Consider the following 14101-nt stretch of genomic DNA (forward strand, 5'->3'; position numbering starts at 1 on the left):
CCCGTCAAAACCGCCAGAACCAGGCTGGCGGGAAGGGGGTCGGAATCCCCATGGCGGCGCTGCCTGCAGCGCCGCCATGGAGGATTCTTCAGGCCAGGGGAAAACCGGTGGGAAACCGCCGGTTCCCCTTTTCTGACCGCGGCTTTACCGCCGCGGTCAGAATTGGCCTGGATGCCTGTTGGCGGTGCATCCGCGGTCCCCGGCCCTGGCGGTCTATGACTGCCAGGGTCGGAATGACCCCCATAGTCTATATGCAATCTAAAGAGGTTCTTGCATACCAGGATGACTTTTTTTAACATTCTTGATCTGTTTGGGTGACCCTTCTGGTTTATTTATCTTGTTACTTCTCTGTCTTGTGTTCGTTTTTGGGGAATTGTGTTAGCCAGCAACTCTGATGGTGGAGTGGTGAAAGTGGTATTCTATTGGAATTAGCATGGCAGATTTAAATTGGGATGCTAAATGACAAAATTTTCATTTGTGGCTGCAGATACAGGACAAAGGTAAATGGAAATGATTTAGTTATATGCAGGGCCGCTGGAATTATGTGGCAGGAATAGACCAAATTATGAATTTACAGCACCAGTTGCCCTAACACGAGCAAAAGCGAGACTCATTGCAATTCAATTGCTTGTTTAGATATGTTTGCGTAATGCCTCTGAAAAGAGAGACTTAAACGTTCACTCAGCTGGATGTCGCCCTCCACAGACTCTTTGTAACCTTGTTTTTCTTTGCAGGTATCAGTCTTTAAATCTCACACACGTCCCTGAGCACAGTGCACCAATCTATGAGTTCCGGTGACATTGGTACAACAGAGGAACGCTGCAGTCTTGACAAAAGGGGGGTGCAGTCAGCAGTGAGACCCTTGACACAATCCGGAGCAGCTGGACCTGTCGCGAATCTCTCCTGATGAACAGACTGTAAAGAAAGCATGAATGTTGTCTGGCCCCAGAGCACCACGGATGGAGACAATTACATCATCTAAGCATCCGTTTCCTTTTTAATCTGGTTTGTAGGATACCTTCTGTAACAACGCCCTTCTTTTCTTGTTCTGTCTCATCGAGTCCTGCTCACGTGGCTTTCGAGGGGGAAAAGAAGTGACATCAATAGTGGTGTGCTGTGCATGTGTGTTCCGCGCCTCCAAAAAACCCTCAAAGGCAATGTAAACGGGAAAGACTTGTTACATGGCGTTGCCTCTCTGGATGGCTTGCAAAGACGCGTTACGTCAGGAATGGAAGCATGTGTGTGTTGTTGGTTTTTGAGTTCTAAAGACTTGTGCTTGAGCTGCATTGCTGATGGTGGTGCAGACATATGCTGCTAGTTGAAGGGGGGAGGGGGGGGCTCTATTTGGATAGATGGCGTCAGCCAGGATATGAATCCTCCAGGGTGTCAGAAGCCACTGATCCTGTGGTAACAATTCTTGTATTGTCCTTCAGGGGAGCCAGATACCATCAGATCGATGGAAGTGGACACATCCAGCATTCTGCTTAAGTATAGGATTGCTTCTAACTTGAGTGCAATGCTTAAATATAAAAAGTAGAAATTAGTTTTATTACAAAATTATTTTTGTGGCTCCTTTTGAGAGGATCCTTGTAAAATGCACAATGATTCTGAATTGCGTTCCACTGTTTTCACATTGAAAATAGTGAATGTAACACTGTTTTTCTATATATGAGTATATGTATATTTAATCTAAAAAAAATATTGAGTCACCCTACAAGTGTTGCTCCACGCTAAAACAATTTCTACGTTACATTTGGGATTTCTACTGCGTTTGTTGCTGTACAGACATCGATGCTTGATATTACCTCTATGAAAAAGAAGCAGTTTCTGTCTTTCCAAGTAATATTGGACTTTGAAATGCTTAAATACCTTGTTAAAGTTACTCAAGGCTTGTGTGCCAAAGTGCTGCTTTTTACTTAAAATGTCACCTCTGCAGCAGGTCTGTATTTAGTGAAACAGATGCTGGGCTGCTTTGGTAAAACAATTAACTTGCGTTTTCTGGCTGCTATGAAAATTGTGTGAGTTGGTGGTGCTTAGATTTTAAAACAAAAAATATATAAAAGTGTACATATGGATTGATATAGGCTCGTTGGGCTGCCGGCTACAGGGCAGTATAAAGAAATGTAAAGCCCTACACCAGTTCAACTTTTTAAATTTTATTTTAGTACATCAGCTACATCATAAAAATGTTAAGTTCTACATAATAGATCGAGGGGGAAAGAGTTTTGCAGCTCTTGTTTTACTGAAAGAAAATGGTGTGGCTTTAGCACAGTGTTACAAAATCATTAACGTCCGATCAATGGCAAATATTTTAAGCAAAAGATGCACCTTTTTTTGGAAATGAGATCCAGAAATAAGTAGGAATTTGGTAGCTCATTTCACTTGTCTAAATGTTATACAAGTTACTGACTACAGGAGAGGACATGCACATTTGCATTTTCAATTCGACCCAGTGCTGGTTGTTGTGGTGACCCCGATTGCATGATTGCCATCGGGTCCTCTATTATTGTCTCTGTTGGGAAGCTCTTGAAGTGCAGTAAGAGGGTGTGATTCTGTTTTTTTTTTTTTCTTTTTTACCCCCGCAATAAAAACAAAGATTTACTTCTGACAACCTCTGATGTTCAAGCCTAAATGGGCAGGACCTGCTGTTGCACTCTGTGCAAGCAACTATTTGTATTTCCTACAAAACTACTTGCAGCTTTTTTAATGTTCTTCTTTTACATTGCTTGTCAATATGTGCCTTTCATAAACTGTGCGCACTGTTTTTACTGATGCTTTCAGAAATCTCATTATTTTCAATAATATATAATTTATGCATTAACACCGGTTTCTATACATTTTATGTGTATTTGAGTTTTTAATTGAGCTAATAATTCCGCTGAGGCAGTGAATTAATGTAATTCATTTTGTGGTCTAGTTACCACAGAGTGTACAGGTCTTGGTGTGAGGGGAACTGTTTCCGTCATTTGCCAGCTAAAATCCAAAATGAACGATTAATGTAATTTTCTAAAGTCTACATACTGCGGTTTATAATAAACAACTTGCCATAAATTAGATTTTTTTTTTTTTTTTTTAAATATTGATTTCTGACACCATTTATCTTGTTTCAAAAATAGCTTGATAAGCTAAAATAGAAAGAATTCTGGATAGTGACTTTGTGGTAAAAGAAAGAAACAAATTAATGGACAAAGGAGATTACAGCTTTGCAAGATATTTTAGACAACTGCAATTATGAAACTATGCTGACCAAAAAGTTTGAGTTTCGCAAAGATATGTATTTTGCAGAGCTGTGGCCATCCAAATAAAAAAGTATTGGAAAAGGTAGTTTGAGTGTATTTGTTTTCTTCATAACTTATTACCGGCATTACCAAATCTGTACTTTTAGATTAGTGGGGGATTCATGGACGCCATTTCCAGTCTTCTGACTCTCCAGTCATGCAGTTTTTTTTTTTTTTTGGATCGGAACAACAGACAGGCTTCACAGTCTTCTTCTCGGTGATCGGGTGAGACACACAGATTACACATCACATGTTGGTCTGTGTTTGAAAATTTCACGTGGCAACGAGGACGGAATTGGAATGAGTCCGATCCATCAGGCTTTTGTGTGATATGCCTGAAAAGGCCCGAGTTGGGCGTAATCTGGTTTTCCACGGTACTATCTGCTCGACTATAGATGGAAACACGATCAAAACAATACCGGTCAAAGAAAGTTATGAAAAGTTTCTGAATCGAAAAGCTCCAGCGAGACCAGACAGAGGAAAGAAATCAATCTAACTAAGGAGTCGATGCCCATGCGCTCTATGACCGAGAGAAGGAGTCACTCGATCCCGTGACTCGAAAAAAGACTTCTTTGAAGAAAAACAACTTGTAACACTCCGAGCCCAACACCGGATGGCGGAAGCAATGCATAGCTTGTGAATCTGCAGCCCTACATGCCACGAACAGATGTACACTGGGTAAGTGACATTTTCCATATATCTAGGAGAAACAAGGGCATTTCTTTATTTTAATACTATTGCAACAGTTGTAGGTTCAAGTCTGCATGCACATTTTTCTCTGAAATGCAGGTAAAACTGACATGACAGGTAGATTGTAGCAGTTTTCACAGTAAATATAGTGAATTGCTGTAGACATGTTACATCAACGCGTCTTAAACATACATGAATGTTAACCAACCTCACAAGCTTTATCCTCTATTTTGGCAGTATAAGTGACTGGTACTAGAAGGATGCAACAAGTTTACCAGTTGCCTTCAGTCATGTAAGTGTTTGGCTAATTTTCTGCCTTTACTGAAGTTGCATATCTAGATTACTTCTCCTAGAGCCCAATGTTTAATGTGCTTGAGACAGTATTCACTATATAGGTATTGCAGCTGAAGCTAATGTTTAGTTTAGCTATCATAATTAAGAGCTGAGTTTTGCCTTATTTTTCCCCCTTTTTCTTAGCAAAGGGGTTAATCCTAACAGGCATTTGTTAGGATCGAGGTGACCCCCCTCGGCGATTTGTAATAAATGGCAACTTCATTCCTGAAATTACTAATCTGGGTGCTGTCAGTGGACTGAAATTGTCCCCCTTGGACGTTGTTCTGCCTGGGTAAACTTTATGGTGATCTGCCAGGTTTAGAAACAGTTGTGTTCTTAGCCTGTTGGGGAAACTGCCCTGGCTCCGTGCCAAATGGAACTTCTGCCTACACAACAATATTTACTTTGGTTTAACAAGCCTCTCTCGCTACATCTGAAGACCTTTTTGTTATCTCTGTTTTTGTGTCCATTGAATCTTTCTAAATTTTCTTTCGGTTTCTTTACCCCAAAATTTAGCCCACAATTTATTTTTAGGTCTCCCTTAGGGCAGCGCATACGCTGCCTCGTCAAGACGTGATGTATTTAGTCTATGGGCATTTGTCAAGCGCATGGTTTTCCATTTTATTCTTTGTGTCTTTTTAAAATGTCTTAGTTTTGTGTGGTGAATAGGTTACATGTTTCCCTTCTTTTCGGGTGTTGGTCACCCCTATGGCACTGCCCTTGTTACATATATTCTTTATTTGTTGCAGATTTAGGATACTTGGTACAATTTTTTTTTTTTTTTTTTTTTTTTAACATTTCCTTTTTGTTCTTATCTTTTTGTGAAACTAACACGTTTAATCGGATGTGCTTAACTTGATGGTGTTTGAGGTTGTGTTAATAGAAATGTGGTCCAAAGGTATTTTTATGTTGTGTAGAGGTTTGTTTTGTATGTAATTGTTTTTTTTTTTTTTTTTTTTTTTGATGATGTGAAACTAACACGTTTAATCGGATGAGCTTAAGTTGACAGCATTTGCAAATCTGTTAATAGAAGTGCGTTCCTAAGGTATTTTTGTTGATTAAAATGCACTTAATTAGACCAGATTAGCGCTTTGAGACTGTCTTTTGTGCGCTACATGTGACTTAGTTGTGTAGCCATTTTAGCTATAATTTTATACACGTTATTTTAGCATACTGTTGCTGTTCACTTTAACCTAGATATATTTTATTCAGTTTCATTTTATTACTTTAAAATTAGCTACAATTGCGGTCTTGTTTTATTTTCTCTATCTAGCTGTTCTTCACCTAGGTCAGCACTCCGTTCTTAAACAAGATATTTCTTTCACTGTGCTTTTCTCAAGGCTGCAGTACGATTAGGTTGCCGGTAAAAGTGGTACACTTTGTCTCCAATATTCACAGAAACATACGCACTCTTACGTGGGGATCCTTTCTCAGAACATCAGATTTTTTTATTATAAAAACACTACTTTGACCCATGTACGTTAGAGGGAGATTCCAGCCAGATGACCACAACTGTATGCTCATTGCTTCGCTACAGCTGCTTATGTAGACTGCAGGCCTTTTTGTTCAGGTATGAAGGATGATGTCTTCCCAGAGGTAACCTTAAAGGCAGAATTAGAGCTCAACATGCTGTGCTCTAACATAGCTTAGGGAGGAACTATCTCTACAGAACTTAGTGACAATATGGTAGCTGTCAGTCACCAGATCCTCGGGGTCTGTGCACGTTCCCAACACGTCCACCAGAGGACGGCTCCAAAACTCTGATTAGAATGTCAGAGTCTAAGAGAGTCCAAGTGGGGAAAAGGGGATTAGGAAGGGAACAGCTGGGAAGGAGACTTTTAGGAAGCAAAAGGTTAAAACGCACAATATCAAGATTATATCATATTACTCATTACTAGGTTATGAGTCTAAGCATTGTCATACTGGAAACATGGATAACTTAAGCATGAACTAAAATAACTAGGCCTCAAGATGATTGTATACCTGTGAGGGAATCAAGAAAGATTAACACAACTTTCCAAATGAACCACTCAATGAAATGTTACACATGAATTAGAAAAATCAGAACCTTCTAGAATTACGCTTTCAAATTCAAGTATAGTCTTTTGCATGAGGATCAGGAAATAATCTGAATGATTTCTATCATTCCATATGAATTGAACTTGAGGGAATTATTATGCACATACAATATAACATCTAGAATAATAAAGCTTTAATTTTCTTAAAATGTAGAAACATGAATTGCGCACATTGCAGAATTTTCACAAAGGTTTGTAAATGACAAAATGACTGTGCACAATGAATAACATGAGTTAGAATCGAGAAATGAGTCTCGCGTCTTACCGATTCGAAGGCCACCAAATGAATGCCATGAAGTGGTAGCCCGCAATGAACATCGTGATTTAAACACAATAAATGAATCGCGTGTATTGACGATTCGAGTACCACCAAATGAATGCCATGAAATGGTAGCGTACAATGAGTAAGGCGAATTAAGCACAGAAAATGAATTGTGCGTCTTGCCGATTCAAATACCACCATATGAATGCCAAGAAATGGTAGCGTAGAATGAATAGCACGAATTGAACACAGGAAATGAATTGCGCGTTTTGCCGATTCAAGTGGCAGCATGAAAATGCCATAAAACTGCAAGCACACATTCACACACATAGGAGCAAAATCGTTTTATCTTGCAAATTAGGCCCAAGAACTCGAAAGCCTTCGAGAACCGGGTTGGGGGCCCAGCCTGACCTTCGTCTTACCGCCCTGATCAAGAATCACCGACAAAGTGAAAGGGCAAGGCCTGGAAGATCAAAGTAGGCCTCCGGAACAGGAACTCAGGAAGTTGCTGCTGCTCTGCACCAGGACATCTGAATAGTGAGCATGTGGAGCTGGGCTGGCTCCCTTTTATAGAGTCTTGGCCCAGCCCTCTAACCACACCCAGGCATGCTGCAGGGAAAGCTTCTAGAAGGCCCTGGAAAGGGACCACACCCTGACACATTCTGAAAGCCTGCAGCAATACATTGTAAATGAACAGTATTTATAAGCACCTTAAAAATAAGTCTTCAGGATTGAACTCTGCAATGCAAAAGGTTAAACAGCATATCAGCACAATGCATAAATTACGTTATCTTGAAAGTGCTGGGTTTTTGCATTCTAGTTGCCCGTAGAGCGCGCACTGCCCTGGTGTTGACCGTACTCCCCTCTCCTAGACACGCTCTAGGGCCTGGTTTGTCTGGATTGAGACGATGAAAGCACCTCACAAGTACTGGAGCATGAATATCAGATGCGGAAACCCATGAGTTACTTTCAGAGCCATAATGTTTCCAAGAGATGAAGTACCATAGGTTATGCCCTCTCAGTTTGGAATCCAACACCTTCTTGACTTCGTATTCTACTTCCCCCTGTACTAGAACTGGAGCTGGATGAGGGCGGACCTTCTGGACTGCTTTTTTCAAGAGGGAAGTGTGGAACACTGGATGAATCAGTAATGATCTTGGCAATTGCAGTTGATAGGTAACAGGATTGATTTGCTGAAGGACAGTGTAAGCACCTATGAATTTAGGGTTGAACATGTGCTTCTTCTTGAAGTCTGTTTTGTGGAAAGCCACACTTTATCACCTGGTTGATACTGCGGTCCCTCACAATGTTTCTTGTCATAATGCTTTTTGTGTTTGGCCTTTTCTAAATGCTGTTGAATCAATTTCTGGTTTGATGAAGATGTTGAATGGTTTCTGACACAGCTGGTGTAAGAACTTTCTTGAGGGATCGTGATGGGCAAGGTGTCAGGATGCCAAAAAAGGGAGTGACGCCAGTAGAAGTGTGAAATGAGTTATTGTATGCTAACTGGAGCATTGATGTCCAAGAATTAAGTGCTTTTTCAGCGTAAGCACGCAGGTATTGCTTCAAAGTCTGATTTAGTCTCTCAGTTTGACCATCTGTTTGAGGATGGTGACTAGTAGATAGTGTGGATGTCACTTGAAGTGTTTTGCACCATGTCTTCCAGAAATTGGAGGCAAATTGCGACCCTCGATCGGAGAGGATCATTTTCGGAAGTTCATGATAACGAACCACTCTATTCAGTAAAATAGTTTTACAGACAATGAAATGTCCATATTTCATGAGACTATCTACTACCACCAGGATTACAGAATGTTGTTGAACCACTGGTAGACCTGTAATAGTCTAAAGAAATGTGCTCCTAAGGACTACTTGGAGTTGGGAGTGGATGCAACAACCCTTTTGGTTTTGAATGACTTGTTTTAATGCGAGCACAGACTTCGCAGTTGTTTACCATTGCTTTTACATCTTTTGTCAGGGTAGGCCACCAAAAATAGCGTTGGATTAATTCAAGAGTCTTAGGAGTACCTGGATGACCTGCCGTAGGTATAACATGCAACCAATGAAACACTATCTTACGAAGTTTGGTAGTAGGCACGAACAAACGAGCGACATGAAAAGGTAAACCTTGCTTGATTGACCTTTTGGGATCTGCTTGGGCCCATGTCTGCCATTTCTCAACAGTGAAAGAATTACGGATGTCTTCAAAGAAATCTTCAGTTTTTATGATACATAGGACTTTGTCTGGAGCAGTGATAGCTCTGGAGGTTTGAACTGCAGGGAACGTGGTAGACTCTTGGCGGGACAAGCCGTCAGCTTTGTGATTGTCATCATCAGGTCGGAAAGTTACCACAAAATCAAATTCGGCAAAAAATAACATCCAGCGTAATTGCTGAGGAGTCAAAAGTATGGGGGAACTCATGAACTGGAGATTGCGATGATCAGTATATACTGTGACAGTGTATTTGGCACCCAACAAATGTCTCCATTCTTGAAAGGCGTCACGAATCGCCAGAATCTTTTTCGGCGATGACATAGTTCTGTTCGGCTTCGTTCAGTTTCCGAGACATAAGCTACAGGATGAAGTTGGCCAGTGTCTTTGCTTCGTTGCGACAAGACTGCACCTGTTGCCACATCTGAAGCATCAGCTTCCAATATGAAGGGACGATCCACATCTGGATGAGTCAGGACTGGGGCAGTGGAAAATACTTCCTGCAAAGTTGAGAAGGCTTGGTCAGCTTCTGGGGACCATACAAATGTTTCTTTCTTTCTCAGTAGCTTAGTGATTGGGGCCACTGTCTGGGAGAAATGATTTCTGAACCTCCGTTAAAAATTTGCAAACCCCAGGAAACATTGGACATCACGAACAGTCTTTGGAGTGGGCCAATCAGATACGGCTTTTACTTTCTTTTCTGCCATCACCATACCTTGAGAGGTAAGGATAATCCTTAAAAACTCAACTGTGGTAACATGAAACTCACACTTGGTTAGTTTGCAGTATAAATAGTGCTTTCAAAGGGGTGTCAGAATTTTCTTGACATGTTGTACATGTTAAGTTCGATGGCATCTGTCGCTGTAGATACACATGGTATGCATGAGCTCGCCATCTGGTGTTGGGTCGGAGTGTTACAAGTTGTTTTTCTTCGAAGAAGTGTTTTCGAGTCACGGGACCGAGTGACTCCTCCTTCTGTGCTCATTGCGCATGGGCGTCGACTCCATCTTCGATTGTTTTCTTTCCGCCATCGGGTTCGGACGTGTTCCTGTCGCTCCGGGTTTCGGAACGGAAAGATAGCTGAAAACGGAAGATTTTCGACGGTATCGTTGCGATCCGGTTCGAGATAGACACATACGACGACGCGTTGAACATCGAAGCGCTTCGGTGCCCTTCGGGGTAGATTTCGGCACCCCGTCGGGGCCTAGTCGGCCCGACCGCGTGGAGAACAACGCCGATGGAACGGACCCCGTTTCGATTCTGCCCCGAATGCCACAACAAATATCCTTATACGGACCTACACTCGGTCTGTAACCTGTGCCTGTCACCCGAGCACAGCGAAGAATCCTGTGAGGCCTGTCGGGCGTTCCGGTCCTGAAAAACTCTGCGCGACCGTCGAGCGAGAAGACTGCAGATGGCGTCCACGCCAAAGGAGCGTCGACAGTTCGAGACAGAAGAGGAACAGGAGGAATCCTTTTCCATCCAGGATTCAGACTCCGACGAGCTAGACTCTACAAAAACTGTGAGTAAGACGTCGAGATCAGAACTTAAAAAAGGAAAGAAGGCCCAGGGGACGCCACTGCCAACCGGCCATGGCTCCACCCAAATTCTCGGTGACCAACGATCGGCACCGAAAAAGGCCCATTCAGTGTCGAGATCGTCCGACTTCGGTCGAGACACCGGCACGCAGCCTCCTCGGGACCGAGAGAGTGCTAAACAGAAGGTGTCGACACGGATCGACGCCGAGACAGTGGCGCCGAAGACCATAGAGGCCAAGAATTTTCGGCACAGAAAAAGAGGAAGGTTACCTCGGAGCCGAAAAAACAATCAACAGGGTTTTCGGAGCTGAAAATAGCGACATCAGACCCTGTTTCAGGCTCCTATACTGAAGAGCATTCTATGTCTTCACAAATGAAGAAACATAGATTTGAACAAGAACTGCAATCCACTGACGTGGATCACACGCAAAAGCGTATCTTTATTCAGCAGGGGACTGGGAAGATCAGTACCCTTCCACCTGTCAAACGAAAGAGAACGCTTCAGTTTACTCCTCAGCAACAAACAGCACAAAAGGTAACACCTCCTCCCTCGCCTCCACCTGTAACTCCGGCTTCGCCAACTTACACCCGTCACATTCGCCAGCTCACACCGCCATGAGCCACGATGACCAAGATCAGGATGCGTGGGACTTGTACGACGCACCAGTGTCTGATAACAGCCCAGACACATACCCAACTAGGCCATCACCACCGGAAGACAGCACAGCCTACTCACAGGTGGTGGCTAGAGCAGCACTATTCCATAATGTGGAACTACACTCGGAACAAGTAGAGGATGATTTTTTATTTAACACCCTCTCTTCAACCCACAGCTCCTACCAAAGCCTGCCGATGCTCCCAGGCATGCTACGCCATGCAAAGGACATTTTCAAGGAGCCAGTTAAAAGTAGGGCAGTGACGCCTAGGGTGGACAAAGTATAAGGCGCCTCCTACGGACCCTGTATTCATCACCTCTCAGCTGCCACCAGATTCTGTGGTGGTAGGGGCTGCCAGAAAACGGGCAAATTCACACACTTCTGGGGATGCACCTCCCCCAGATAAAGAAAGCAGGAAGTTCGATGCAGCCGGGAAGAGGGTTGCTGTCCAAGCAGCAAACCAGTGGCGCATCGCAAATTCACAAGCGCTGCTAGCGCGATACGACAGAGCCCACTGGGATGAGATGCAGCATCTCATTGAACATCTCCCAAAAGATCTGCAAAAAAGAGCAAAACAGGTTGTTCAGGAGGGTCAAAACATTTCCAACAATCAAATACGCTCCTCCATGGATGCAGCAGACACGGCCGCAAGGACCATTAATACGTCGGTTACCATCCGTAGGCACGCATGGCTCAGAACGTCTGGTTTCAAGCCAGAAATTCAGCAGGCAGTGCTTAACATGCCAGTAAACGAAAAACTTCTGTTCGGTCCGGAGGTCGACACAGCCATAGAAAAGCTCAAGAAGGACACTGACACTGCCAAGGCCATGGGCGCACTCTACTCCCCGCAGAGCAGAGGATCCTATAACACCTTCCGCAAAACACCTTTTAGAGGAGGGTTTCGGGGTCAGGCCACACAAGCTAGCACCTCACAGTCCGCACCGCCCACCTACCAGGGACAGTACAGGGGAGGTTTTCGGGGCCAGTATAGAGGGGGTCAATTCCCTAGGAATAGAGGAAGATTTCAAAGCCCCAAAACCACTACCAACAAGCAGTGACTCACACGTCACTCACCCCTCCCACACAACACCAGTGGGGGGGAGGATACGTCAATATTACGAAGCATGGGACAAAATAACTACAGACACATGGGTCCTAGCAATTATCCAACATGGTTATTGCATAGAATTCATGCAATTCCCTCCAGACATACCACCAAAATCACAAAATTTATCAAAATACCATTCACAGCTTCTAGAGATAGAAGTTCAAGCACTACTGCAAAAAAATGCAATAGAATAAGTACCAAGCACACAAATAAACACAGGAGTTTATTCACTGTACTTCTTGATACCAAAAAAGGACGAAACACTGAGACCAATTCTAGACCTCAGGGTAGTAAACACATTCATCAAATCAGACCACTTTCACATGGTCACACTACAAGAAGTGTTACCATTGCTCAAAAAACAAGACTACATGACAACCCTAGACCTCAAGGACGCATATTTCCATATACCAATACATCAATCACACAGGAAATATCTAAGGTTTGTATTCAAAGGAATACATTACCAATTCAAAGTATTGCCTTTTGGTTTAACAACCGCTCCAAGAGTATTCACAAAATGCCTAGCAGTAGTCGCTGCACACATCAGAAGGCAGCAAATACATGTGTTCCCGTATCTAGACGACTGGCTAATCAAAACCAGTTCGCTCACACAATGCTCAAACCACACAAATCAAGTCATACAAACCCTCTACAAACTAGGGTTCACCGTCAACTTTGCAAAGTCAAACATTATGCCAAGCAAAGTACAGCAATATCTAGGAGCCATAATAGACACGACAAAAGGAGTAGCAACGCCAACTCCACAAAGGATCCACAATTTCAACAGGGTCATTCAACACATGTCTCCAAACCAAACAATACAAGCAAGAACAATACTACAGCTCCTAGGCATGATGTCCTCATGCATAGCCATTGTCCCAAACGCAAGACTGCACATGAGGCCCTTACAACAGTGCCTAGCCTCACAGTGGTCTCAAGCACAGGGTCACCTTCTAGATCTGGTGTTGCTAGACCGCCAAACTTACCTCTCGCTTCTATGGTGGAACAGTATAAATTTAAACATAGGGCGGCCTTTCCAAGACCCAGTGCCACAGTACGTAATAACAACAGATGCTTCCATGACAGGGTGGGGAGCACATCTCAATCAACACAACATAAGAGGACAATGGAACATACATCAAACAAAACTGCATATAAATCATCTAGAATTATTAGCAGTTTTTCAAGCACTAAAAGCTTTCCAACCAATCATAACCCACAAATACATTCTTGTCAAAACAGACAACATGACAACGATGTATTATCTAAACAAACAAGGAGGAACACATTCAACGCAGTTAAGCTTGTTAGCTCAAAAAATATGGAAGTGGGCAATCCACCATCAAATTGGTCTAATAGCACAGTTTATTCCGGGGATCCAGAATCAGCTGGCAGACAATCTCTCTCGAGATCACCAGCAAGTCCACGAATGGGAAATCCACCCACAGATTCTGAACACCTACTTCACACTCTGGGGAACACCACAAATAGACTTGTTTGCAACAAAAGAGAACGCAAAATACCAAAACTTCGCGTCCAGATACCCACACAAGCAATCCCAAGGCAATGCCCTATGGATGAACTGGTCAGGAATATTTGCTTACGCTTTTCCTCCTCTCCCTCTCCTTCCTTACCTAGTAAACAAATTGAGTCAAAACAAACTCAAACTCATTTTAATAGCACCAACGTGGGCAAGACAACCCTGGTACACAACACTGCTAGATCTGTCTGTAGTACCACACATCAAACTGCCCAACAAACCAGATCTGTTAACGCAACACAACCAACAGATCAGACACCCGGACCCAGCATCGCTGAATCTAGCAATCTGGCTCCTGAAATCCTAGAATTCGGACACTTACAACTTAGCCAAGAGTGTATGGAAGTCATAAAGCAGGCCAGAAGGCCATCCACTAGACACTGCTACGCAAGTAAGTGGAAAA

At 43.0% G+C, this 14101-nt stretch overlaps 1 protein-coding gene across 1 annotated transcript in view; it reads left to right on the forward strand.

Moving 5' to 3' along the window:
- GID4 (GID complex subunit 4 homolog) overlaps window positions 1-3324 on the forward strand; it is an 82361-nt gene extending 79037 nt beyond the window's left edge. Inside the window, exon 6 of the mRNA XM_069210092.1 lies at window positions 735-3324. Coding sequence (XP_069066193.1) covers window positions 735-798 — 64 coding nt within the window. The 3' untranslated portion in view covers window positions 799-3324. The remainder of the gene's footprint in view (window positions 1-734) is intronic.
- Window positions 3325-14101: the final 10777 nt, after the last annotated feature.

Source organism: Pleurodeles waltl, chromosome 10 (genome assembly GCF_031143425.1).
Source record: "Pleurodeles waltl isolate 20211129_DDA chromosome 10, aPleWal1.hap1.20221129, whole genome shotgun sequence".
Lineage (NCBI taxonomy): Eukaryota > Metazoa > Chordata > Amphibia > Caudata > Salamandridae > Pleurodeles > Pleurodeles waltl.